This window comes from Microcaecilia unicolor, chromosome 3 (assembly GCF_901765095.1).
Source record: "Microcaecilia unicolor chromosome 3, aMicUni1.1, whole genome shotgun sequence".
Lineage (NCBI taxonomy): Eukaryota > Metazoa > Chordata > Amphibia > Gymnophiona > Siphonopidae > Microcaecilia > Microcaecilia unicolor.
In genome coordinates, this window is record NC_044033.1 from 61,734,217 (window position 1) to 61,760,515 (window position 26,299).

The 26,299-nt window shown below is 43.0% G+C and overlaps 1 protein-coding gene across 3 annotated transcripts in view; it reads right to left on the reverse strand.

Annotated features, from left to right (window-relative positions):
• MIA3 (MIA SH3 domain ER export factor 3) overlaps positions 1-26,299 on the reverse strand; it is a 237,758-nt gene that overhangs the window by 133,361 nt on the left and 78,098 nt on the right. For all 3 annotated transcript variants that reach the window (XM_030195990.1, XM_030195989.1, XM_030195988.1), the window contains exon 7: positions 9,615-9,746. In XM_030195990.1, the coding sequence (XP_030051850.1) occupies positions 9,615-9,746 (132 nt within the window). The remainder of the gene's footprint in view (positions 1-9,614; positions 9,747-26,299) is intronic.

Genomic DNA, 26,299 nt, shown 5'->3' on the forward strand with positions numbered 1-26,299 from the left:
CAGAAATATTTTTTACCTTAAGTACATATAAGGTTTAAATGTGTATCATGGTTACTGTTAACACACGTCAATTTGAATTTGGACATTTGGTTAAAGCTTGTAATCAAAGCCTATTTAATGTATCACTTGCACATAGCCATTGTGGTTACTTAATAATTGTGAACTAGTCAACATTAGAATGTAATTGCCCTCCGTCTGTAAATTTAAGATACTAGTATTACTGTTTCTTATGCAGTATACTATCAATGTAGAGCCATTCTTCGGATACTTGGATATATTTTATGAGGACCGGTCAGCATTAGTATGTAAATGTGTTTAGTATTATATATAGTTTTACATATGGCATTTTAGTATTACGTCTGTGTGTTCTTTGTACCATTATTGACATTTTGGTTACTTTAATCCAGAGAAATGGTTCCCAAACCTGGTTCTGGAGGCACTCCAGCCTGTCAGGTTTTCAGGATATCCACAATGAATATTCATAAGAGAGATTTGCATGCAGTGGAGACAATGTATGAAAATCTCTCTCATGAATAGTCATTGTGGATATCCTGAAAACCCAAATGGCTGGGTTGCCTCCAGGACCAGGTTTGGGAGCCACTGATCCAGAGTATGTATCCTCTTTTTAATTTTCCCTCAAATTGTTCTTATTGTATTAAGATGTCCAGTTTTCCCTTTCAAATTTTGTTTTTTATTGTTGATATTTTGTATATTATTGTTGGCACACTTTGTTATTTTATTATTTTTAGACTCCTGAAGCAGGTCTAGCGGCAGAAACACAGCCCATGTCAAGTCTTGGGCGATAATAAACATTTGAAGTTTTAGAACGTCGGCTTGAATTTTTTCATCTGCTTCACTGTGTCTGGGTGTCCATTTGGACTGCGAGAGTTTATTCTTCTGTGTGTTCATCTGTATTCTCTTTATTCTCTCTTGACTATCGTGTACACTTATTTCCGTTTTTTCCAACCATTACTTCTCTCCTGCTATTCACAAAGGGGGTCTTTTACTAAAGCTTAGCTTGAGTTATCTGCAGCAGGGCCCATTCTATTCCTATGGGCCCTGCTGCAGATAACTCAAACTAAGCTTTAGTAAAAGACCCCCAAAAAGAGGGGAGTATCTGTTTTATTTAAAAACTCCATCAATGTTAATGTCTCTAAGCATATTTCGGACTGTGATGGAAGGTGGCTTCTAATTTGTGCTATAATTTCAAATCAAACATATACTTTTTCAATGTATACACACTATTAGCGCTTTAGAAATGTTAAGTAGTAGTTTGTGACTCCCCAGAGTTTATTAGATTATTATACGTAACTATTCTAGAACATTAGGTGGGCTATTTTATCACTGGTGGGGATTTTAACCAACCTCTAGGCATGAAATTGGATAGAACTCGTAGCCCCTCAAAATTTAAAACTCTAGTGGAATTACCAAATTTAATAAGTAATGCTAATTTAGTTGATACATGGCACTCAACTCATCCTACTCATAAAGAATATACCGTATTTTTCGGACTATAAGATGCACTTTTTCCCCCCAAAATTTGGGAGGAAAATGGGGGTCTTATAGTCCGAAGGTAGCGAGTTCGGGATCGCCCTCCCCTACTTACGTGACGCGATGTTCCCTGGTGGTCTAGTGACATCGGGGCAGGAAAGAGCCCCCTCTTTCCTGCCCAGCACGCTGCTCTCCGTCCTGACTGGTTCCCGACGGTCTCGGCGAGATTCAAAATGGCCACCATTTTGAATCTCGCCGAGACCGTCAGGAACCAGCCAGGAGGACGGAGAGCAGCGCGCTGGGCAGGAAAGAGGGGGCTCTTTCCTGCCCCGACGTCACTAGACCACCAGGGAACATCGCGTCACGTAAGTAGGGGAGGGCGATCCCGAACTCGGATAAGACGCACCGGAGCACCTAGGTTTTAGAGGAAGGAAAAAGGAAAATTTTTTTTTTCCTATTTCCCTCCTCTAAAACCTAGGTGCGTCTTATGGTCCGGTGCGTCTTATGGTCCGAAAAATACGGTATGTATTTTTCTTTCCCACATAAAACGTACACTAAAATTGATTATTTTCTTATAACATCCTGTATTTTTTCCAACATATGCCATAACATTATCCATTATCTTTGAATAAGGGTTTGATCCTGATAATTAATTGCAGAGCTGGCGCTAAGAGAGACTTAAGGGGAGGTCCTTGATACAGCTCGTACTCGAGCAAAACATGCATGTCGGGCAACAGAGCCCCTGGGTCTGATATTAAAAGATAAGTACAAACAAAGGTTTTAAAAAAACGTATATAAAAAATTTGTAAAAAAATCAGGTGTGCCAATGAAGAAGTTGGTGTTAATCACATTGCCATATTTACATCTTTGGCAATGAACACCGCTGAGGTCACCAAAATTGGGTTAAAATAAAGTGTGAAAATTCTGGTGGAAGAATTTGCTGTTCAGAAAAGATATATTTTCTATGAATGTCTACTGGATCCCTTAGGAAGTATATTTCAGTTTTTGCACATTGGGATTTGTGTGAAATACTTTTGAATTAGCTATTGAGTGGGTATTGTACAAAACATTATCTATGCCATAATAATTTCTGATCATGCAGCAATATCTCTTCTCTTAAAAATCAGTCTAACTCGAAACTACCTCTACTTCTGGAAGCAGATGAAAGCCTGGCTTTTCTCCCAAGCCTTTAAATACATAGGATGACTGACTATGCACCACTCTGCAACTGGACTAGCTTGCTATACACACTCTCCCTAATTCTATAAGAGTTGCCAAAAATTGCACGCTTAATTTGGGTGCGTGCACAACTGAATAATGAGCCAAAAGTGTCAATAACTGGCTTAACAAGCAATTACTGGAGCTAACTGAAATCAACATGTACGGGAGTAAATTTAGGCACATGATCTGCACCTAAAGTTTATGCACATTTTGGAAAACAGGGTGCAGAAATGGGAGAATCATGGGCGTGGAATCCAATTATGTGCACAATTATAGAATAAGGGGTTCTGCGTGTAAATTTAGGCAGGGGCATTTGCACCACCTATAACTTTAGGCATGGCTTATAGAATAGCGCTTAAGCAGGGTTTTTTTCTGCACTGATTTTTTAGGTGCGATTTATAGAATTCACCCCACTGTAACTTAAACAAGATACAAGGAACTGGTCCAATTGTACAATGAACTTGCCATGAGTTTAGCCACCCATCTTTTATCCCAACTGACTCTGTACTACCCATCCTGTTCCCATCTACATATTAGCACCTGACCCCTCAGCTACTGGTAAACTGTATTGTAGAAAAGCATTAGCATCATATCTATGTTACTTGAATGTTCTAATGCACGTGTATCAGATGTTTCATTAGTATTATTTCAGGACAAGTTAGATCTACCTATAACAAATAACAAGTTACTTAAATGCTATTTCATCTCTTGCAACTAACAAGATACCAGGCACTGATGGTCTCAGTAGTGAGTTCTTTAAGAAATTTGGTTGTCAATTAGCACCAAATCTGTTAAATTATTTTAATTTCATTAAAGAATATTCAGAACAGCAACGTAGGTTTTCAGAAGCCAAGATTATCATTTTGCCAAAAAACAGTAGAAATGCACACAAGGTGCAGAACTACAGACCCATTTCTTTATTAAACTTGGATTATAAACTTCTTACCAAAATTCTCGCTGATAGATTGAACACAGTCATTAATTCTCTGATTCATACCGATCAAGTGAGATTTATGAAACAAAGGTATACTGGTGACAATTTAAATTTAAATGAGCCCATGGTGGGATTGGCACTTGCCGTGGAAAACGCTTTTGACCGTATCAAGTGGCCATTCCTCTTTCAGGTTCTTAAATAACTTGGTTTTTGTAATTTCTTCATTTCATGGATTAAGGCATTATGCTGCTGTCCAGTATCCAGAGTTCTAGTTAATGATTGTCTCACTAATGATATTCCCTTGCAGTAGGGATACCTGTCAATGGAGACCTCTCTCACCACTATTCAATCTCGCTTTGGAACCCCTTTTGTCCTCCCATACAAAAGTATTTAAACTGGTAAAAGACAAATAAAACTGGCAGCATATGCCGATGATCTTTTACTGTTTCTCAGCAATCCAACTAAATCTATCCCAGCCTTTGTGTCACTTGTTTCTTCCTATTCCAAATTTTCTGGTAATAAAATATTTTTCAAAGCACTAAGCCTTCCAAAGTTCCATAGGTTTCTATGGAACTTTGGAAGGCTAAGTGCTTTGAAAATATGCCTCAATGTGAACTGGGATAAATCAGAAATCTTTCCACTCAAAGATCTTTCTACGCCATCAAACTTCTCCAATATCAAGCTTATTTGGAATACTCATGGCCTCAAATACTTGGGTATATAGATTCACAAAGACTACGAACAAATTATCTCCCTAAATACCTCTAAAATTAAGGATATTTCAGACAAGGCACTAACTAATTGATCACCATTAAACCTCACATGGTGGGGTAGATTGAGTTCCATCAAAATGACACTAGCTCCTTGTATTTTATATATCCTCTCTATTTTACCTTGCTTATGTCAAAAATCTGAAATAGTTGGATTGTAAAATATCCTCTTTTCTCTAGAAACACGCACACACAAAAAACTTACGTACTGCTATGCTGAAACTTAAAGCTTCAAGGAAACTGAGGTGTTAATTTACCAGATTTCTATCTATACCATCTTGCTTCATTAATAAGATATGGCTCCTATAGGCTATAAGGTATGTCCTCAGCTCGAGAATCGCCCACATGGTTAGAAGTGGAACGGTTTATTTATTACTCTATGTTTGGTTCTATGATTATTCCTTCTCAAATCAAAAAATTCAGCTTATTTTCTTCCGCATAAAATCCTGATAGACTGGCTGAAATCTCTCTTTGGTTTGAAAAACAAATGTCTATTTGGAACAACCCAAAACTTACTTTCAAAAAACACTATTTATTGTGGAAAAAGTGGCAGCATGCTGGCATTTGGACTCTTGATCAACTTATGTTTAACTGTCCACTGCGCTCTGCAGGATTTGATTTATCAGTTTCATATACCTCTATATCCCCTTCTAAATTTAATTTTAACAATGGACTCACGTGTCTCATGTTTTGGCATCAGTTTCTCACCTCCAAGATTCCCAAAAAGATCAAGCCTCACTTAGATCTTGGTGTGATTTAACCCTTACAGAAGGCAAAGCCATCTCCACATTTTATAAAATCTTCCGAGATAAACTACTTGGTCCAGTGAAACACAATCAGGCTGATCTTCGGATTTCACAGATACCTCTTTACAACCTAACTGGTCCCTCTTCTGGGATAAAGTAAATTGTCTTCTACTAGCAACAGGAATATCTTAAATCACTTTTTTGCTTGTCCCGTAAAGCATTTTGGAGTCTAAGGAAATGTGAAGAGTGAAACGGCTTTCTTCACACTTGTTGGCATTGTTCTCAAGCTTCTGACTCATTGCATCATATGCCTATATGAATGCCCTCCAATTCATGCCTTTTGGAAGGAGATCTAATTAACAATTAACAACATAACTCAGCTTCAGAATTCAACTATGATATGATTATCTTACGTTCTTGTTTTGCAATCTCTCATTGTAAACCAAAACTAATTGACTTTCTTTTTGCAATAGGGATACAACAAATTTTAAAGAATTGGAAAAATGCTAACATTCCTTAATCATATATTTGGTGGAATACAGTTTGCCTCTACAAACGATATGAGTTATATACAGAGGATAAAACAAAATCCCATGAGGTTCTTTTTTGGGACCCAGTAGATACCTTTTTACAATCCGATTCTAAGGATATTCAGATCATTAAAACAACTCCTCCAATAATTGTTGGATTCTTCAATTGAACTAAGCTAAGTCTTTCTATTTTCTTGCTTCTTGAAGAAGAGTATTTGCCAGACAGGGGCACCATATGGTGCAATGATTGAATTTATTTATTTATAACATTTGTATCCCACATTTTCCCACCTGTTTGCAGGCTCAATGTGGCTTACATAGTTCCGTAAGTTGTGATTACCAGTTCCGGAGAGGAGAAATACATAGTTGAGAAAGAGGAGACAGAATGGATTAGGTTATAGGAAGGAAAAGTTCGTGTAGTGATAAGAACTGAAAGGTATTAGGTTAAGTTTCATTCAAACTATAAATCTGGATAATTTAGCATAAACAATTTAGACACGGATACATTTTGTATAGGTACGTTTTGTTGGTTGGCATTTAGGATGAGTTGTTGTTGTATGCTTTCTTAAATAGATAGGTTTTCAATAGTTTATGGAAGTTCACTGTGTCATGAAATCAACAACAGATTTAACACTGTGTCATGAAATCAACAACAGATTTAAAACAAGTATTTTGGGGTTTTCGCTCAACGAATAATCAAGCCGTGGAATGTGTCGCATCTAACATAACAAGGTTTAGAAAAATTCCTAGAGAGACCTATAATTAATTCTTAGCCAGGAAGCCTTGGGGAAGCCACTGCTAATCCCTGGGACTGAGCAGCAATTTAGTGATTGCCAGGTGATTTTATGGTCACAAAGTATCACGGACACTATATTCTGAGCACCATTCTGATTTTAAAGTATATTTTTTAATTTATTTTTTTTGTTTTGTGGTAATTGGGATGTTTTATTTTTGATAATATTTTTTGAACCAAGATTTTTTATTATAGTCCCTGTTCTATATTGTTTTGGATTTGTGTGTTATATGGACTGTCATTATATTAAAACCTATATATTGATATAAGCACATCTTGTCAAATTACATGTGTTCTGGATGCATCAATTTTAAATTTCAATACAATTTAATGAACTAAATAAAAAGATAACCTAAGATCTTGAGGGAAGACTCTAATGGGAGGGCCTGGCCCATCAGCAATGATGTTAATGTAGGAGATGAAGCTCACCCTGTGACCCAAATGGTTTTGGATTTTGAGGGGCTTTACTGAAGGCAGTAGGATCTCTAACCAAGAAGTGAATGTGCTGAAGGTGATTTAATTATATTTCACCAGCAAAAAGTGGACAATAAACCCCAAAATGGATATGGCTTAAAGGCTGAATCATTAAAGTAAGCATAACAGTGATTAGCCAAAAAAAAAAAAAAAAAGTTGATATACTGAAAAACTGTTCCCGCCGAGTCCACAATCATATAATCCCAACGGCAAAAGAATGTGATCAACCAAGTCAAAGGCTACCATGAGATCCATGGGCACTGTAGCCAAATGCATGCTCCAATGAACTTTCGATTTTGCATACAGCTGGCCATGATAACTTTATTCAGCACCAACTAGTTTTTGGTTTCTCTTTTTATCACCCTTCTGTTCTCTTACATATTATTATTATTAGAATCTGTGCTTTTGCATATTCACTGCAACAGATGCAGATAGAACAGCTTGTATTTGAACCTAAGCCTAATGAATACCATTTCCTTAACCATAACTAATAGCAATCTTTTCTATACAGGATAATATGCATAAGCCACCTGTTAACAATCCTGCTAAATAAACACAGAACTCAAAGAAAATTAACAAACTTTATAAAAATATATATATATTCCTTTATTCAATTCAATATAATTGTTCAAAATAATATAATGAGAATAAGAGAGATGCTCATATGAAAGATCAAAACCAACTTAAGCTGTTAGCATAGGCTAGCTCCAGATAAGTTTGTTACTTTTCAAGTCTGTAAGATGGTGATGAGAGACATTTGAAATGTAGTTTAATATAGACAAGAGCACATTTGGTGATGTTATAGGAGGGCTCTGATTACAATTTCAATCTAGCCTATGCTAACAGCTTAAATTGGCTGTATTGATGGTTTTGATCTTTTGTTTGAGTATCCCTCCTATTCACATTATATTATTTTTTAAAAAGTATATTGATTTAAGGAATATTTTATATATATATATATTTTCATTTTGATAATTTTCTTTAATGCATTCCCAGCTCTCCTCTACATTGCTGTTCAGTTTTGAATAACTACAAGGGGCTAAAAATCAGAGCAATTTTAATTCATCAAGCAATGTTTCAATCATTTTTATTTGGCTCTGGTGTTTCCTTCTCCTCCTTCTGGATTCCAGGAAAACTGGAACCACACTCTGCTGAGACTATGACTCCATAAAACTTTACTTTCAATTAGCAATGATTTTCCCATGAAAGTCTACTAGCCACCAGTGATAACACCTGACTTGGCATCATTGACTAAGACCCTCCTCCTAGAATCTGATGCATTTCTACCCTAAATGTAGCCAATATGCATCTCTGATGCAGGGGCGTAGCCAGACTTCAGCGGGAGGGGGGTCCAGAGCCCAAGGTGAGGGGGCACATTTTAGCCCCCCCCCCCCCCCCCCAGCGCCAACCCTTTCGACCCCCATCCCCCCGCCACCGTTGAGGGAGGGTTGGCGGCGGGAGGGGGGATCGAAGGGGGGGCCAGGGCCAAATCTACGGGGGCCCATGCCCCTATGTAGCTATGCCCCTGCTCTGATGACAGCATCCCTAGCCCTGACCATTCCAAGAAACTAAAACTGGGGCTCAGGAATCAAAGATTTCACACACAACAGAGTGCTAATTTGCCACTAAGCCATTGTTCCAGCCCCGAATAGAAACACTGTTGAAGTCTACTGCGTTTTCATTTAAACCTTGACCTGGTGTGCACAAAGAAACACAACATTACACAAAAATACACACTGGCACATGCTGGTGCATCACTAACCATGTCAGATCCCTCTTTCCCAAAAGAGCTATTCTATAAGCCGTGCTTAAAGATAGGTGTGGTTTACAGAATAACACTTATGCCTAGAGAATGAACTTAACTTTAGGCGCGACCATTTGCACCAACTGAAATGTGGTGAAAATGTACATGCCTAAATTAGACGCTTATTCCTGTTATTCTATAACATACATAAATGCTAGGAATGCCCCTGTTCTGCACCCCCTTTTCTTTTCTTTTTTACTTGTACAGACTTGATCGATTTACCAATTAGAAATACATCTGAATCAACACGATCTTATCTAAATCTGCACTACCCAAGCTGCAAAGGACTTAAATACAAAACAACTTACGCATCTAGTTTTTCCTACATAAGCACACAACTGTGGAATGCATTACCAAAAGCCTTGAAAATGACATATGACCACCTAAAATTCCGGAAATCACTAAAAACCAATCTGTTTAAAAAGGCATACCCTACCGATCCAACTTAAATGCCTAATCTCTGCAACACAACCAAACTAAAGCACGTAATGGACATAACACAACTCTTCCGTTCTCCGATTCCCAAATGTGGCTGTGCCACATGAACTTGATCTTACCACAACATCACCCTGTATTTGTTCACACTGGAGCCTGCAAAGGCCTCTCCGGTACTATGTAAGCCACACTGAGCCTACAAATAGGTGGGAAAATGTGGGATACAAATGTAACAAATAAATAAATAAAATTAGTGTCAATAACGGCTTGTTAAAATGCCAATTATTGCTGCTAATTGGCTTGTTATTCAATTATTGCATACGTAAATTGGCCACGCACCCAAATTTGCCTGTGCAATATTTGGCGACATAGAATTAGGGATATAATGAACATTCCTAGGTTGAAGACATACTTACCGAAAGGCAGGTTCTCCACAAGAAGATGGCAAGGGTGGCAGCTCCCACCAAAGCAGTGATAATAATGGGTTTCCAGGGCAATCCATGAAAGTCAGGCCCAGGTCTCATATCCTCGGGCAATGAGGCCACCAGCTGAAATCAAACATATGAAACTGTGACTGGCTGTTTCATAACAAAAAAAATCAATACATGTTACTGGAAGCATGCATCTCTAACTTGTTCAATGTTTAAAGAAAACAAAAGGACAAGAAATAATAATTACTATTACATTTTTCAGTGTTATTTATGCAGTGACTTCAAACACATACCTTAAGCTCCTGGACACAGACATGCCTGAAATATAATCCCATATTACACAATAACTGGAACATGCCTGATGTATGCATTACTAATTTCAGCATTAAAAAAAAGTGGGTCAATCATATCCAATGTTTTGGGGTTTTTTTTTTTCAAATTTATGTTCCCTTTTCATATGGATTTCTTCCCCAGGGCATATCATCATAACACACAGGGAAGATAAAATTAAATAATACAAGTAGAACAAAGTTAAAGGGATATGGAAGCAGTGAAAGAAATACTGAAGAATTAGGAGTCTAGCCAAGTGCATCAGAAAAGGTGGGCTTTAACCTGGTCCAGAAAATAATTAGAAAAGGAGCACCATGGATGTCAAAGATTTGCTTTAACAGTGGTTTAAAAGAAATAGCTAGGTGGTTTTTGAGTAGGTGCTCTAACCGTGCATAAGGCCAAAATTTTGAGCATTACTGGTGTTGACCCAACACCAATATCTTTTGGGTTTTGGCAGCAATTGAACTCTTGTTGCTTGCTCATCTGCCAAGGGATCTTGGTGTGAAGTTTGAAACTATGTTTGGAGTCATGTTTCCCTCTTAGTTCATAAAAGCTTTACAAAGTTAAGACAAGTACATAGCTGCACCTTTTCACTGATCTTAAGTCATTTAAGACGGTAACACAAAACAGCTATTGCAGAACTAGATTACTACTACTGCCAGAGAAATTTGGGGGAGCCTGAGGAGAGCAAGTGATGCCTTTCTGTTGCATAATCTACACTAATTCCTAACAATGTATCCCACTCCCAACATGCTTGCCTGTTTTTGTTTTTTTTTAATCATTAGGAATAAGGTCCCAGCTTATTTGATTGATGCAGAAGCTATTACAGCAAAACCTGAGCATGCTCTGAGATAAAGCTATTGTACTTTTCTGTGGATTCCTTTGGCTTGTGAATTTTAGAAAAGTTCCGAGCAAGGGCCCCCTCCAATGGCTGTGCAGCCTTTATGAACACTTGTCTGAAATCAGATTGGAGTTGAATTATTTGGTTTTTATTTTCACGTCATTTCCATATTTATATTTTTGGAAGAAGTCAAGATATGGTTATTTCCTTGTCTAGTTTATTTCTCTGAGTGGTGAAACAGTCTTGGGTGAGCTGGAGGAGTTTGATGTTTTGGGGTTGGTAGGTTTAATTTGGGGGGGGGGGGGGGGGGGTTCTTTTTTTTCTCTACTTTGGGTTTTAATGGCTGTGTGTTCATGGTAGGTTTTGTGGCACATTTGAGGCTCTTGTGATGTCCACTGCTTTTATATGGTTATACAAAACTAGGAAGTAGTATTTTAGAAGTTTCCATAGTTTTGACCACAATCTACTTGACTTTTCAAAAGTAGCTTCACTCCCCAATAATCCCTTTCCTACAAACGTAAACAATTTCTTCACCCTTTACTCTAGTACTACTACTACTTATCATTTCTACAGCACTACTAGATGTACGCAGCTCTTACAATCTAATCAAGACAGACGAACAGGACAAATAAAGGATAAGGGAATTACTTAAGATGGAACTAATAAAATAGACATGGGTACTGAACTCCCCTATCTACACTCTTATTTCCTCCATTCAAATGACAGGTGCATTCCCATTGAAATGGAAGAAGGCCATCGCTTCTCTCCACTGAAATGATCCAAAATTATGTTCCACTATTGCATCAAATTATTCTCCAATTTCTAACTTACTGTTTCTATCTAAAGTAACTAGCCCCCCCCCTTTTTTTTTTAACAAAACCATGCTAACAGCTGCCAGTGCAGTAATGCTAACACAGCCCATTCAGAGTGAATGGGCTGTGTCAGCATTACCTCGCGGCTTTGTAAAAGGTAGTGGGTAAGTTAGCATCCCTCCAACTCATCATCTTTCTTGAAAAGACCAACATTCTACATCCCCCCCCCCCCCCCTATAATACTGAATGTACCCTTCTGGCCCTTCTGAACTTCGTTAAGGCTCAATTTGGATGCAGGTCAAGAGGTCCTCTTGCTTTCGGCTTTCTCAACTATTGCCTTCTTCTTTGCAAGCTATCTGACCTCAAGGTCACCAGCACAGTCCTGAATTGGTTTAGTCATATTTGACAGACTGGTCTTTCTAAGTACACTTAGTGGAGGAGTGGCCTAGTGGTTAGAGCACCGGTCTTGCAATCCAGAGGTGGCCGGTTCAAATCCCACTGCTGCTGTTTGTGATCTTGGGCAAGTCACTTAACCCTCCATTGCCTCAGGTACAAACCTAGATTGTGAGCCCTCCTGGGACAGAAAAATATCCAGAGTACCTGAATGTAACTCACCTTGAGCTACTACTGAAAAAAGTGTGAGCAAAATCTAAATAAATAAATACTGGCATGGTGTACTCTCTGTTGCTCATTCCCTCCCATGTGGAGTTCCATTAGGTCCCATTCTCTTTAATATCTGGTACCCTTAACACTTTTACTACAGTCATTGGGCTTCACATTCTTTATGTATGCTGACAACATTCAACTACTCATTATCACTGATCCACTCACTCAGCCTCTGGAATCTCTTACAAACTCAACACAAGAGCAGTGTCACAACTGTCAGGAATGGTGAGTCCTTGGACCAAAGCCGGAGCTTTGGCAGACAAATCACATGGGCTGGCACAGGCAGGAATCAGAACAGACTGGACTAGGATAAACTAACAGACTCAACAAGGCAGGACAGAGGTAACTAAACACAATGGACAACACAAGAACCGGATCCAGACGAGACAAGGAAAAGAAGGCAAAGGACCAGAATTGGAACCCAGACAGGACAAGGCAAGACTAGATCTGGACAGGACTAGACTGAAAGAGACAAGACAAAGCACACCTAGTTAGGCAAGACAGGGTAGGAGCTAGGCAACAGAATAACAGACACAAGACAATACACAAGGCAGGAACAGGATTCAGGATTCTCAAACAGGCTTGGCTGGAACCGGATTCTGGAACGGGCTTGGCTTGGCTGGAACAGGATACTAAAAGGGACTTGGCTTAGCAGGGAACTGGGACAGAACTGGCTCAAACATAGAGCAGGAGCAGAACCTGGCTCAAACACACACAGGAACAGAACTTGGCAGAAACAGAGCTCAAGAGCCAGGAAGCAAACATGGCAGGCAAAGGATTAAGAAGACTAAGGGAAGACAAACAAAGAAGCAATATGCTTACCATCACCCACAGCTGGATAGCAGTGAAGTAATCAGGTATGATGCTGGCTTCTACAGACTCAGAATAAACAGTCAAGAACCACACACACAGGAAACAGAACAGGGAATACAGAAACAGAGCTTGGCTAAACAAAGAGCTTAACTATAGCAAGAGTCAAAAGCAGGGCTAGACTAAAAGCAGGAGCCAAGGGTACAGTTAAACAGATACAGACACCAAGGGAAGGTATGGCTCTCAGGATCAAGGTACAAAAGCAAACACACAGAAATAAAGCAAGCATTGAAACACAAGACTCAAAGAAACACAGAACAGACCTTCAGGAGCAAGATACTCAGGAACAAAGCCAAGCAGGGAAATGCTCTAAACAGGTAACACAAGATTAAGAGACCTCTTGCAAAGGCAAAACATGATAGTTCCCAGGTGCTTATAAAGGACTTGCTGATTTTATTTATTTATGTTACATTTGTACCCTGCGCTTTCCCACTCATGGCAGGCTCTATGCGGCAGGCAATGGAGGGTTAAGTGACTTGCCCAGAGTCACAAGGAGCTGCCTGTGCCGGGAATCGAACTCAGTTCCTCAGTTCCCCAGGACCAAAGTCCACCACCCTAACCACTAGGCCACTCCTCCACTTGTATCCCACATTTTTCCACCGATTTGTGGGCTCAATATGGCTTACATTTGCCGTAATGGCGGTTGCCATTTCTGGGTAACAGAATTACAAAGGCATTGCATTAAGGTGCATACATACATGGAAAAGAAGAATATGTTATAATATTGTATATTGGTTCATGAGTGATAGACTGGATTGTAACATACATTAGGTCATCAACTATAGAAAGACCACGATGATGTCACAAGTAGGAAATGAAGCAGCAGCAGCAGGGAGACCAAAGCGAGGCTTGGCTAACAGGAAGAACAACAACAGGAAATGAAGCAGCAGCAGGGAGACCAAAGCGAGGCTTGGCTTACAGGAAGAACAACAACAGGAAATGAAGCAAAAGCAGGGAGACCAAAGCGAGGCTTGTCTTACAGGAAGAACAACTTTAGGGAAAAAGGCAGACTGGAGAGGTCACAGAGCTAGATACAGAGAAACAGTAGGTTTGAACATAAGGGCACGGCCACAACCATGACAAGCAGAGTGGCTATACATTAATGGCCTTAAACTCAATGCCTCTAAAACGGATGATGTTCTGCTTTCTTAGCATAAGTCACCATCCCACACTAGCCTTCTGTCCATCCTAGGTACCCTTATTGAAGGACTCTATGAAAATATTTGGTATCATCATATATCCGAAATGCACATCTCTAACTTCACAAAGAAATCCTACCACACCTTCCTGTATCTTTGTGCAGTCCATCTGCTCCTTAGCACAAAGGCCCTCTCTCCCTACTCCTCCATTCTCTCTTTCTTTCTCAGCTAAAGTACTGTAACTGTCTCTATCTTGATCTCAAGCTTCTTAGGTCAATCATCTTCAACTTATCCAAAGTACTTCTTTGAAGCTTTTCCTTAGGAAGAAACAAATTAGACACAGTCACCCCTCTCATTGTAAGTGGACACACTGGCTCCCTGTGTCCTATTGGATCAATTTCAAACTTTCACCATTGTCCATCAGGCTTTCTACACAGATATTCCTTCATAGCTCACTTATCCCTTTCACTCCATCTCAATCTCTTCAATCTTCCCAATAGTATCTTTTGTCTATTCTATCACACTAACATGCTCGTCTTGATCATGCCTGGTGATTCTTTTTTCATGTAGCTGCCCCTACCCTTTGGAATAGTCTTCCCATTGAAATATGTCTGGAAATCTCCTTTTATGAAATTTTAGAAAAGCACTAGTTTTTTTACCCAGGCTTTTCCTCCCAAATGGTTTTATGTTTTCTACTCCCCACCCCCAGTATCCTTTGAACTTGACCCTCTTGGTTTTGTTCCAACGCTCACTAGCAGCATCATGCTCTCCTACTGTCTGAAGTCTTGCCTATTTTTATATCCTTCCCTCCTTCTGTATGTTATTCATTAATGCCTTGCTCTAATCTTACTTCAACTTCTTCTGTCCGTAAATATTGACAATTGTAACCTAGGCTACGACAGAAACTGTGTTGTATAAAATGTAAACTGTCATTATCAAAAATTAATTCCTGAAATTGCTGGTATACCAAGAACTCCATGAGTTTAGCAACCCAAGGAATACCCGCAACTGGCTGATAGTTATCCACTATAGACAAATCTGCACTAGTGGATTTAGGAATAGGAGAATTATACCAGAAATAGAATCAGGATAGGTACCATCATCTAAAAGTGATCTCATTAATTCAGTTAACCAAGTTACCAAATTCAAAGGAATCAATTTCAACAAGTATGATAAACAGCTGTCCAACTTAAAAGACTTCTTAGAGTATTTAAAAGCTTTGTAACAGCAACTATAGGAACAACTGAAAACAAATTCCAGGACTTATCTGCAAAACTGTGACTTAAGCAAACATCAGACCCAATATTAAAACTCATTAAAACAATATTTTTTTTGTTACATTTGTACCCCACACTTTCCCACTCATGGTAGGCTCAATGCGGCTTACATGGGGCAATGGAGGTTAAGTGACTTGCCCAGAGTCACAAGGAGCTGCCTGTGCCTGAAGTGGGAATCAAACTCAGTTCCTCAGTTCCCCAGGACCAAAGTCCACCACCCTAGGCCACTAGGCCACTCCTCCACTCGTGAAAACGTCTAAAATTCTCATCCTAAACATAGCAATTTTCAAACTAGAAAAACATCTATTTATTGTTTTGAAAATTGCTATTTTCCAAACATTGGTATTTGTTTAGGTACCATTAAAAAAAATGTCCTATCAACACACAAAAACAAGTCATAGGGATGGCTGTATGGCACCATTCCTGGTAAACTGGCCACACAGACATCCCAGCAGAGGGACAGCTCTGTTGTCAATGCAGTGGACTTCACATAAAGGGCCCTAGGTACAAATCCCACCTTAACACCCTTATTTTGTAATGTAAGCCCTTCAGGAACACCTAAAAACCTACTGTACACCACTACAAAAGCCCTCAGGTCTGCAGGTGTCTCCTATCTATAGGTATAGTTAGTATTTTGTGGGTTTTGGAAGGCTCACAATTTCTACCACAAGTGTACTAGTTAGAGTGGGATATGAACCCGGGTCCCTTTCTCTACAGTTCATTAGCCTACTCCTGGGATCAGCTTGCTGCTCTAATAGGAATACTGTCACACTGTTTGCGACTCTAAATCTACTATTAACTGTAGCTATTACAAAACAAAAATGGTAGATAACTATTGCCCAAGTGTGTGGCTCATGTCTTTTTCAGGTGAAGTTTCATACTGTCACAGGGATAACTTATGTTATACACCCACATTATGGGTGGAACCCTTCACGTGACTGATTTAATCACAGATAAAACCCTAGACTCGCTGGACCCCAACAGGTGCCTGTTTCGCTTATGAACTTTGTCAAGGGATCTTTAGTGGCACCGGATCTGTTGGAAAAAAAATACTGCCCATCAGCCGTTGCATATACCATATCCACATACTTAATCGCTCATGTCGCAGGCAACAACCGGAAAGTCTGATGTCTGAATGTGTTCACATAAAACACCCCCAGTGTATATATGTGTTCAGTCCCTTCGGTTCCACAGTATCTAAGTGATAAATCCAAAACGTTTCTTGCTGTAAAAGTTTTCTGTCTAGGTCACCTCCCCTACGTGAAAAGACTAGGTGATCAATGACATAGGGAAGGTGACCTAGACTCGTAAGCGAAACAGGCACCTGTCAGGGTCCAGTGAATCTGGGGCACATTGGATGTTAAAGATAAGTGACCACTTTAAGCCTGCTATGGCCAGTATTATAATGTGTAAGATTTGTAGTGTGTGTGCATGATGAAAATTATAGAAAAAAATAACACAGAAAACACGAAAACAAATAGTAACACGATTAGCACACACTCGGAAGGGGGTTTTGTCTGAGATTAAATCAGTCACGTGAAGGGTTCCACCTGTAATGTGGGTGTATAACATAAGTTATGCCTGTGACAGTATGAGACTTTCCCCTGAAAAAGATTTATGAGCCACACACTCGGGCAATAGTTATCTACCATTTTTGTAATAGCTCTAACAGGAATGGCAATAATATCTGAAGTTGTCACAGAGCCTGACACATACTGTCACATCTTTGTGATCAGCTGGTTAGTTAGGGCACCTTTTTGTGACTTAGTTGTGATTGAATCAGGTCCAGATAAAAAAAAAAAAATGTCCCAATTTTTGCCCTAGACATTTTTATCTTGTTTCATTATCCTGGAAATATGTCCAAAATCCACTCAAAGCATGCACCTGTGCAATTTAGACGAACTGCAGAGAAAACAGTCTTAAAATCTGAGTTTCATGAATTGCAACTTGGACGTTTTCCCATAAAAAATGTCCATCTGGTGTTTTGTGCCACTTTTGAGACATTTTTCTATTTTGAAAATTAGACCACAATTTTAGAAAAAATATAAAGTATATCAGATTGATCAGTAAAAAAAAAACTTATACTGAACCTGAATATAATTTATTTTGAGCAACTACTAAAAGTGTGAAGTAAATTCACAAGGCTTGAAGACTTTTTCAAGGCACTGTATGTCTCTTTTCATCCTGTCAATTATTATTTTTTGTTAGAGGCAAGATGAAGGAAGTAAATACTGTTAGTACAGCGAGTAGATCCACACTGGTAAATTTTTCTCATGATTGTTTGTTCTGTAGAGTACTTGATTTTTTTGTTAAAGGGGGGGGGGGATGTTAATGATTTTGACTCCAGTTTACTAAAGTGAGGTAAGGTTTTTCAATTTTTATGCAGTAATCTTCAAAATAAAATGTAGTAACTACAAAACCTCTGTCGTAACTGTTGTGGGCATTCCCAGTCTTTTTGGGAGGGCTGGTGTACAGTTAATACAGAACAAAAGTTGATACTCACCATTAACTGTACAGCATATAATGCATGATGCAGTAGTTATACCACTTAAGGTGATAATGTAGAGCAGTTATAATCTGCTACATTAACAGTCAACATGCTATAACAATCTCCATGCTAAATGAAGGGTGTAGTCCCTGGCCATTCCCCATGGGAATTAGAATAGCCTGCACTGTTTGTGTACAGTGATTCCCATGTGAAACAGTGAATGCAGCTTGGTAAATAGGCCCTTAGAGATTATTATTAATTTGTCATGATAGTAGGCATATACTACAGGAGTTTAAGACATACTGCTACTAATCTTAAAGTATAGCGAATGCTACATACCTGTAGAAGGTATTCTCCGAGGACAGCAGGCTGATTGTTCTCACTGATGGGTGACGTCCACGGCAGCCCCTCCAATCGGAAACTTCACTAGCAAAGTCCTTTGCTAGCCCTCGCGCGCATGCGCGGCCGTCTTCCCGCCCGAAACCGGCTCGAGCCGGCCAGTCCAGTATGTAGCAAGACAATACACTTCAAGGGAAGACACAACTCCAAAGGGGAGGCGGGCGGGTTTGTGAGAACAATCAGCCTGCTGTCCTCGGAGAATACCTTCTACAGGTATGTAGCATTCGCTTTCTCCGAGGACAAGCAGGCTGCTTGTTCTCACTGATGGGGTATCCCTAGCCCCCAGGCTCACTCAAAACAACAACCATGGTCAATTGGACCTCGCAACGGCGAGGACATAACTGAGATTGACCTAAAAAATTTACCAACTAACTGAGAGTGCAGCCTGGAACAGAACAAACAGGGCCCTCGGGGGGTGGAGTTGGATCCTAAAGCCCAAACAGGTTCTGAAGAACTGACTGCCCGAACCGACTGTCGCGTCGGGTATCCTGCTGCAGGCAGTAATGAGATGTGAATGTGTGGACAGATGACCACGTCGCAGCTTTGCAAATTTCTTCAATGGAGGCTGACTTCAAGTGGGCTACCGACGCAGCCATGGCTCTGACATTATGAGCCGTGACATGACCCTCAAGAGCCAGCCCCGCCTGGGCGTAAGTGAAGGAAATGCAATCTGCTAGCCAATTGGATATGGTGCGTTTCCCTACAGCCACTCCCCTCCTATTGGGGTCAAAAGAAACAAACAATTGGGCGGACTGTCTGTGGGGCTGTGTCCGCTCCAGGTAGAAGGCCAATGCTCTCTTGCAGTCCAATGTGTGCAGCTGACGTTCAGCAGGGCAGGAATGAGGACGGGGAAAGAATGTTGGCAAGACAATTGACTGGTTCAGATGGAACTCCGACACGACCTTTGGCAGAAACTTAGGGTGAGTGCGGAGGACTACTCTGTTGTGATGAAATTTGGTGTAAGGGGCCTGGGCTACCAGGGCCTGAAGCTCGCTGACTCTACGAGCCGAAGTAACTGCCACCAAGAAAATGACCTTCCAGGTCAAGTACTTCGGATGGCAGGAATTCAGTGGCTCAAAAGGAGGTTTCATCAGCTGGGTGAGAACGACATTGAGATCCCATGACACTGTAGGAGGCTTGACAGGGGGCTTTGACAAAAGCAAACCTCTCATGAAGCGAACAACTAAAGGCTGTCCTGAGATCGGCTTACCTTCCACTTGGTAATGGTATGCACTGATTGCACTAAGGTGAACCCTTACGGAGTTGGTCTTGAGACCAGACTCAGACAAGTGCAGAAGGTATTCAAGCAGGGTCTGTGTAGGACAAGAGCGAGGATCTAGGGCCTTGCTGTCACACCAGACGGCAAACCTCCTCCAATGAAAGAAGTAACTTCTCTTAGTGGAGTCTTTCCTGGAAGCAAGCAAGATGCGGGAGACACCCTCTGGCAGACCCAAAGAGGCAAAGTCTACGCCCTCAACATCCAGGCCGTGAGAGCCAGGGACTGGAGGTTGGGATGCAGAAGAGCCCCGTCGTCCTGCGTGATGAGGGTCGGAAAACACTCCAATCTCCACGGTTCTTCGGAGGATAACTCCAGAAGAAGAGGGAACCAGATCTGACGCGGCCAAAAGGGAGCAATCAGAATCATGGTGCCTCGGTCTTGCTTGAGTTTCAACAAAGTCTTCCCCACCAGAGGTATGGGAGGATAAGCATACAGCAGACCTTCCCCCCAATCCAGGAGGAAGGCATCCGACGCCAGTCTGCCGTGGGCCTGAAGCCTGGAACAGAACTGAGGGACCTTGTGGTTCACTTGAGATGCGAAGAGATCCACCAGGGGGGTGCCCCATGCCCGGAAGATCTGTCGCACCACACGGGAATTGAGCGACCACTCGTGAGGTTGCATAATCCTGCTCAACCTGTCGGCCAGACTGTTGTTTACGCCTGCCAGATATGTGGCTTGGAGCACCATGCCCTGACGGCGAGCCCAGAGCCACATGCTGACGGCTTCCTGACACAGGGGGCGAGATCCGGTGCCCCCCTGCTTGTTGACATAGTACATGGCAACCTGATTGTCTGTCTGAATTTGGATAATTTGGTGGGACAGCCGATCTCTGAAAGCCTTCAGAGCGTTCCAGATCGCTCGCAACTCCAGAAGATTGATCTGTAGATCGCGTTCTTGGAGGGACCAACTTCCTTGGGTGTGAAGCCCATCGACATGAGCTCCCCATCCCAGGAGAGACGCATCCGTGGTCAGCACTTTTTGTGGCTGAGGAATTTGGAAGGGACGTCCCAGAGTCAAATTGGAGCAAATCGTCCACCAAAACAGGGATTCGAGAAAACTCGTGGACAGGTGGATCACGTCCTCTAGACCCCCAGCGGCCTGATACCACTGGGAGGCTAGGGTCCACTGAGCAGATCTCATGTGAAGGCGGGCCATGGGAGTCACATGAACTGTGGAGGCCATGTGGCCCAGCAATCTCAACATCTGCCGAGCTGTGATCTGCTGGGACGCTCGCACCCGCGAGACGAGGGACAACAAGTTGTTGGCTCTCGTCTCTGGGAGATAGGCGCGAGCCGTCCGAGAATCCAGCAGGGCTCCGATGAATTCGAGTTTCTGCACTGGGAGAAGATGGGACTTTGGGTAATTTATCACAAACCCCAGTAGCTCCAGGAGGCGAATAGTCATCTGCATGGACTGCAGGGCTCCTGCCTCGGATGTGTTCTTCACCAGCCAATCGTCGAGATATGGGAACACGTGCACCCCCAGCCTGCGAAGCGCCGCTGCTACCACAGCTAGGCACTTTGTGAACACCCTGGGCGCGGAGGCGAGCCCAAAGGGTAGCACACAGTACTGGAAGTGGCGTGTGCCCAGCTGAAATCGCAGATACTGTCTGTGAGCTGGCAGTATCGGGATGTGTGTGTAGGCATCCTTCAAGTCCAGAGAGCATAGCCAATCGTTTTGCTGAATCATGGGGAGAAGGGTGCCCAGGGAAAGCATCCTGAACTTTTCTTTTACGAGATATTTGTTCAGGGCCCTTAGGTCTAGGATGGGACGCATCCCCCCTGTTTTCTTTTCCACAAGGAAGTACCTGGAATAGAATCCCAGCCCTTCTTGCCCGGATGGCACGGGCTCGACCGCATTGGCGCTGAGAAGGGCGGAGAGTTCCTCTGCAAGTACCTGCTTGTGCTGGAAGCTGTAGGACTGAGCTCCCGGAGGACAATTTGGACCCGAGGGCTCACCGCCACCAGCAGGGGAATGGACAGCCCTCACCTGCACTCCACCCGATGCACCACCGTCCGACGACATCAGCAGACGAGGTCCTGGTACCACCGACGTCGATGCAGCTATCCGATGTCTCGGCGCCGATGCAGAGGCCCGATGCCTCGATGCACTCGATGCAGGGGCGGCCGAGGAAGATGGTCTGGACGCTGACGACGTCGATGCACTCGAAGATCCCGGTGCCGATGCCGACGAAGAGCCCGAGAACAACACGTTCCACTGGGCTAGTCTCGCTACCTGAGTCCGCCTTTGAAGCAGGGAACACAGACTGCAGTTCTGAGGGCGGTGCTCGGCCCCCAGACACTGAAGACACGACGAGTGTCGATCAGTGAGCGAGATAACCCGGGCGCACTGGGTGCACTTCTTGAAGCCGCTGGAAGGCTTCGATGTCATGGGCGGAAAAATCACGCCGGCGAAATCAAAAGCCGAAATGGCGAAATTTGAAGCACCAAAATTTAGAGGGAGAAAAATCTCGACCGAGGCCAAAAAGAGGCCTACCCCGACGACGAAAGAAAACTTACCGGGGCAAAAAGCTGGAAGTACGGGGAGGATTTACACGAAACCCGGCAGGGGGTTTCCGGAGCACTTCCCGAGTAAGAGAAAACTTTCCCGAAGGAAAAAAACACGCTCAAAATAAATTGGACGCGCGAGGTCGACTTTCCGGGGCTCGACACGGCGAAAACACGACCGTACCGAGTGCGGACAAAAGAAGACTGGCCGGCTCGAGCCGGTTTCGGGCGGGAAGACGGCCGCGCATGCGCGGTGCGCGCGAGGGCTAGCAAAGGACTTTGCTAGTGAAGTTTCCGATTGGAGGGGCTGCCGTGGACGTCACCCATCAGTGAGAACAAGCAGCCTGCTTGTCCTCGGAGAATTGCTAGTATAGTGTGTAGCTCTTGCTAGTTTTCATGTCATAATGTTGTTTTAAGGAAGTCAGAGTAGGAAGGACCTAAGACAAACATATGTGAAAAGGGAACTTATGGGCTCTCTTCATTAAAAAAAAAAAAAATAGTTGCTCTTGGGAATTCAGGGTATTTTATGGAAGTTTGCAAAATTTCAAAAAAAAAATTCCTAATTAGTTCTTGCATACTGTTAAAATATTACACAATAAAATACGCTTTGCACAGAAATGAAATAAAAACAAAAAAGGTGACTCCTTTTTATTAGACTAAATTAAATACATCCAAGCTCAATTTTGTATACGAGAGGGACAATTCAAGAAAGGTCAAAATTTAGTGCGCTAAGTGTGAATTCTATAATGCAGTTACACGGGTACTTGGATTGGCCACTGTTGGAAACAGGATACTGGGCTAGATGGACCACTGGTCTAACCAGTATGGCTGTTCTTAGTAAAAAAGTAGCGCAAGTTAGCATTTACATGTGAATATTCAGGTGCAGCTGCTTACACTACATCAACAGCAGGCATAAATGCTCACGCCTAAATGTAGCAGTTGTATATATAAATGACTGTATTCTATAAGGTTAGTACATAAGTGAAAGGCATGCCCCCTTGCAGTTAACGCCTGATAAAAATTGTGTGATAACATAGAATAGCAAGTGCAATTACATGGATAAGTTAAAATTAGTACCAATTAACACCAATTGTTAGTGCCAATTATGGCCTGATTAAGGAGGCCACTTACACACACAACACTTAGAGGGGCAAAATGGAAAGATCGTCCAAGTACGAATTAGGGCGTTCTTACGAAAACGTCCAAAAATAGACCTGTATAATGGAAAAATAGTGTGGGCGTTTTTCGATAATCGATTATCCCTGTAAGAAAACAATCAAATGACGAGCGCATAAGCGTGACTAAATTGGGCGCCCTAACACGGTCGATTATTGCAGGTGCAAACGACCAAATCACGTGGTGTGTAAAATAATGTACATAGGTGTATTGCAAGTACAGTACATGTTGTTCAGGCCATCCAGGTACGGAAATATATGAGGAACGCATATATGTGTCAACTACAGACATATCATGCTGCTCCACCCATACTTTCATCATATGTGCCCATCTGAATGTGCGGATCTGCATGCACTGTACACCTACTGAACATGCAGTAAATGCATATTGTGTATATGTGAAAAGGGTCGGGTGGGGTGCGTCAAACTCATCTATAGAAGCCACGTTTCACACTCCTGCAGGCATGTGCACGTCAAAGACGTCTATGCTTACGAGGGCGTCCACGTGCTGATAGGGGCCATATATGGAATGGTCATCCATATATGGAGCTGTGCGTGAAACGACGTCCCTCACGCAAGGTCGTCTATATAAGGCACTTCTTTTCCAACACGTGGAAAAATGGCACAACGTAGGGAGCCAAATTTTGGAGAGGAGGAAAGCCTGCTGCTGGTGCGGCTGTGCGTAAGGCACCGGCACAGGCTCTTCATCCAGCACCATCACCTGCCCCCCAGGCTGCAGGCCATGCGAGCCTGGTCCCGCATCCGGGAAAGGTTAGAGAGGTAAGGTTATGGCCCAACCCCCCTCCCCTCCTGTACCTACACATATAACAGCTCCGTCATCAATGTTACCAGCAGTAACTGGAGTGTCCATGCAAGGATCATGAGTAATATAGGAACATGCACAATCACTAATAATTTGTATGTTATTGAAACGACCACCATTCCCACATCCCTACAAGAATGTATTTCGTTAGGTTAGGTATGTGACATTTGCTATTAGTGTTATGTGACAATTTCGTTAGTTATGTGAAGGCCACATTTTCCAACCCCTCTTTGGAGCCTCCGAATAGTGGAAGCATGAGACCAATGAAACCTATACCATACTTTATAACATGGTCATGATAACACATATAAAGTAGTTTAACAAGCATACATTATAATGTATACAAACGGTACTGTCTGGCCTCATGGCCACCTCTCTGGCATCATCTGCATAGGAACCAACTAGGTGGCTGCTGTGGGTGCTTCACCACCCCACCCCCAATATCAAATATGTATGGAGGGAGGGGTCATCTCCACTGGGGGTTCCACCCCCCAAAATGGAAAAAAGGTGGCTCCTATGATTCACTACCAATGGAGGTGCCCCCCCCCCCCCCAACACTGTAGACCCTCTCTCTCTGGTATGTGAATAGCAAATGAATGTGTGCAGAGGACAAAAAGGACCAACACCCCTGACCCCTGCTCTCCAAACTTATATCTTACAGACGCTTTGGAGTCCACCGGGACCTCGAGTCCCTCCGGAGGCGGTTCCGGCGGGTGAGGCGGGAGAGGCCCGACCTCATCCGGGCGGTGCGAAGGCACCTCAGGGCTCGCCGTAAGTATTCAAAAACAGGACACCTGTACAGATTACTACATACATTTCATGAATAAAGCAAATGTGTTGTACAATATCACTTCCCATGTGCCTAATAGCCACCTAGTAATACCAATCTGTCCCAGATCAAGGATGCAGGTTGCAGGGGTTCTCCCATGAGCTTGCCTGCAACGTCCGACCATCCCCCCGAGATGAATGAGATGATATGCCACACTTTACTATTCCCCTTATTGTGGTGGCTGATTACTGTGTCCTGGTACAGCTGCCTGAGGCCCTACTTGTACTGCATGTTATGGCCTAAATCACATAAAAGAATTGTGCTCAACACCCTTCCCACTGCCCCCCCCCCCCCCCACAATAACTCCTACAACAACTGCCCATCAACCCCTCGTTGCATCTCACAATGCAAACATGCTGGTCAGCAATGAATTTGGTATGGCAACATGTCCTGCGTGGTGTGTGTCAGAGGAGGGTCCAGGGTTCTGTTTCATGTCATCTGATGCAGCTCATTCCCCATGGGCATAGGCTACGCCTTACCACACCCTGCCCCATCCCCTGCCTCACGCCATCCAGCTACTGCACTATGCAAGCCATGGTGTATGCACTGATCTCAATCACACTCCTTTTTACATACACAGGGCTCCACCAGCAGGAAGCTGAGCAGCAGGATGAGGAGGGCCACCACCTCCAGGAGGAGGAGGAGGAGGAGCAGGAGGAGGAGCAGGAGGAGCAGGAACACATGGATGAGGAGGAGGAGGAGGAGGAGCAGCAGCCAGGCCAGGAGGCGGCCCACCAGGAGGAGGAGGAGGACTCGGAGGAGGGAGTCCTCATCATAGATGAGGAGGACAATCATGAGGACCCCTCCCCACCTGCAGCTCCGTGTGAGGCCTCTCCCTCCCCTCAGGCAGCGCCATCGCCTGGCCCACCTCCATCCCCTGGGCCAGCGTCCGTGTCCCCTGGCCCACCTCCATCCCCTGGGCCAGCGTCCGTGTCCCCTGGCCCACCTCCATCCCCTGGGCCAGCTTCCGTGTCCCCTGGGCCATCTTCCGTGTCCCCTGGCCCACCTCCAGCCTTTGGCCCAGCTACTGTGGTCCGCCTCCTGCAGCAGCTGGTAGATGGCCAGCAGCAGCTTATAGTTGGCCAGCACCAGCTGCTGCAAAAGGTGAGAGCCCTACGGCAGGGCAATGAGCAGCTCCAGGGCCCACTAAGGGTACTGCTGGGGCTGCTCATTGCCCTGCTACAGAGGGCCTTGCTAAGAGGGCGTGGCCGCCCTTAATTGAAATAGGGGGGGCC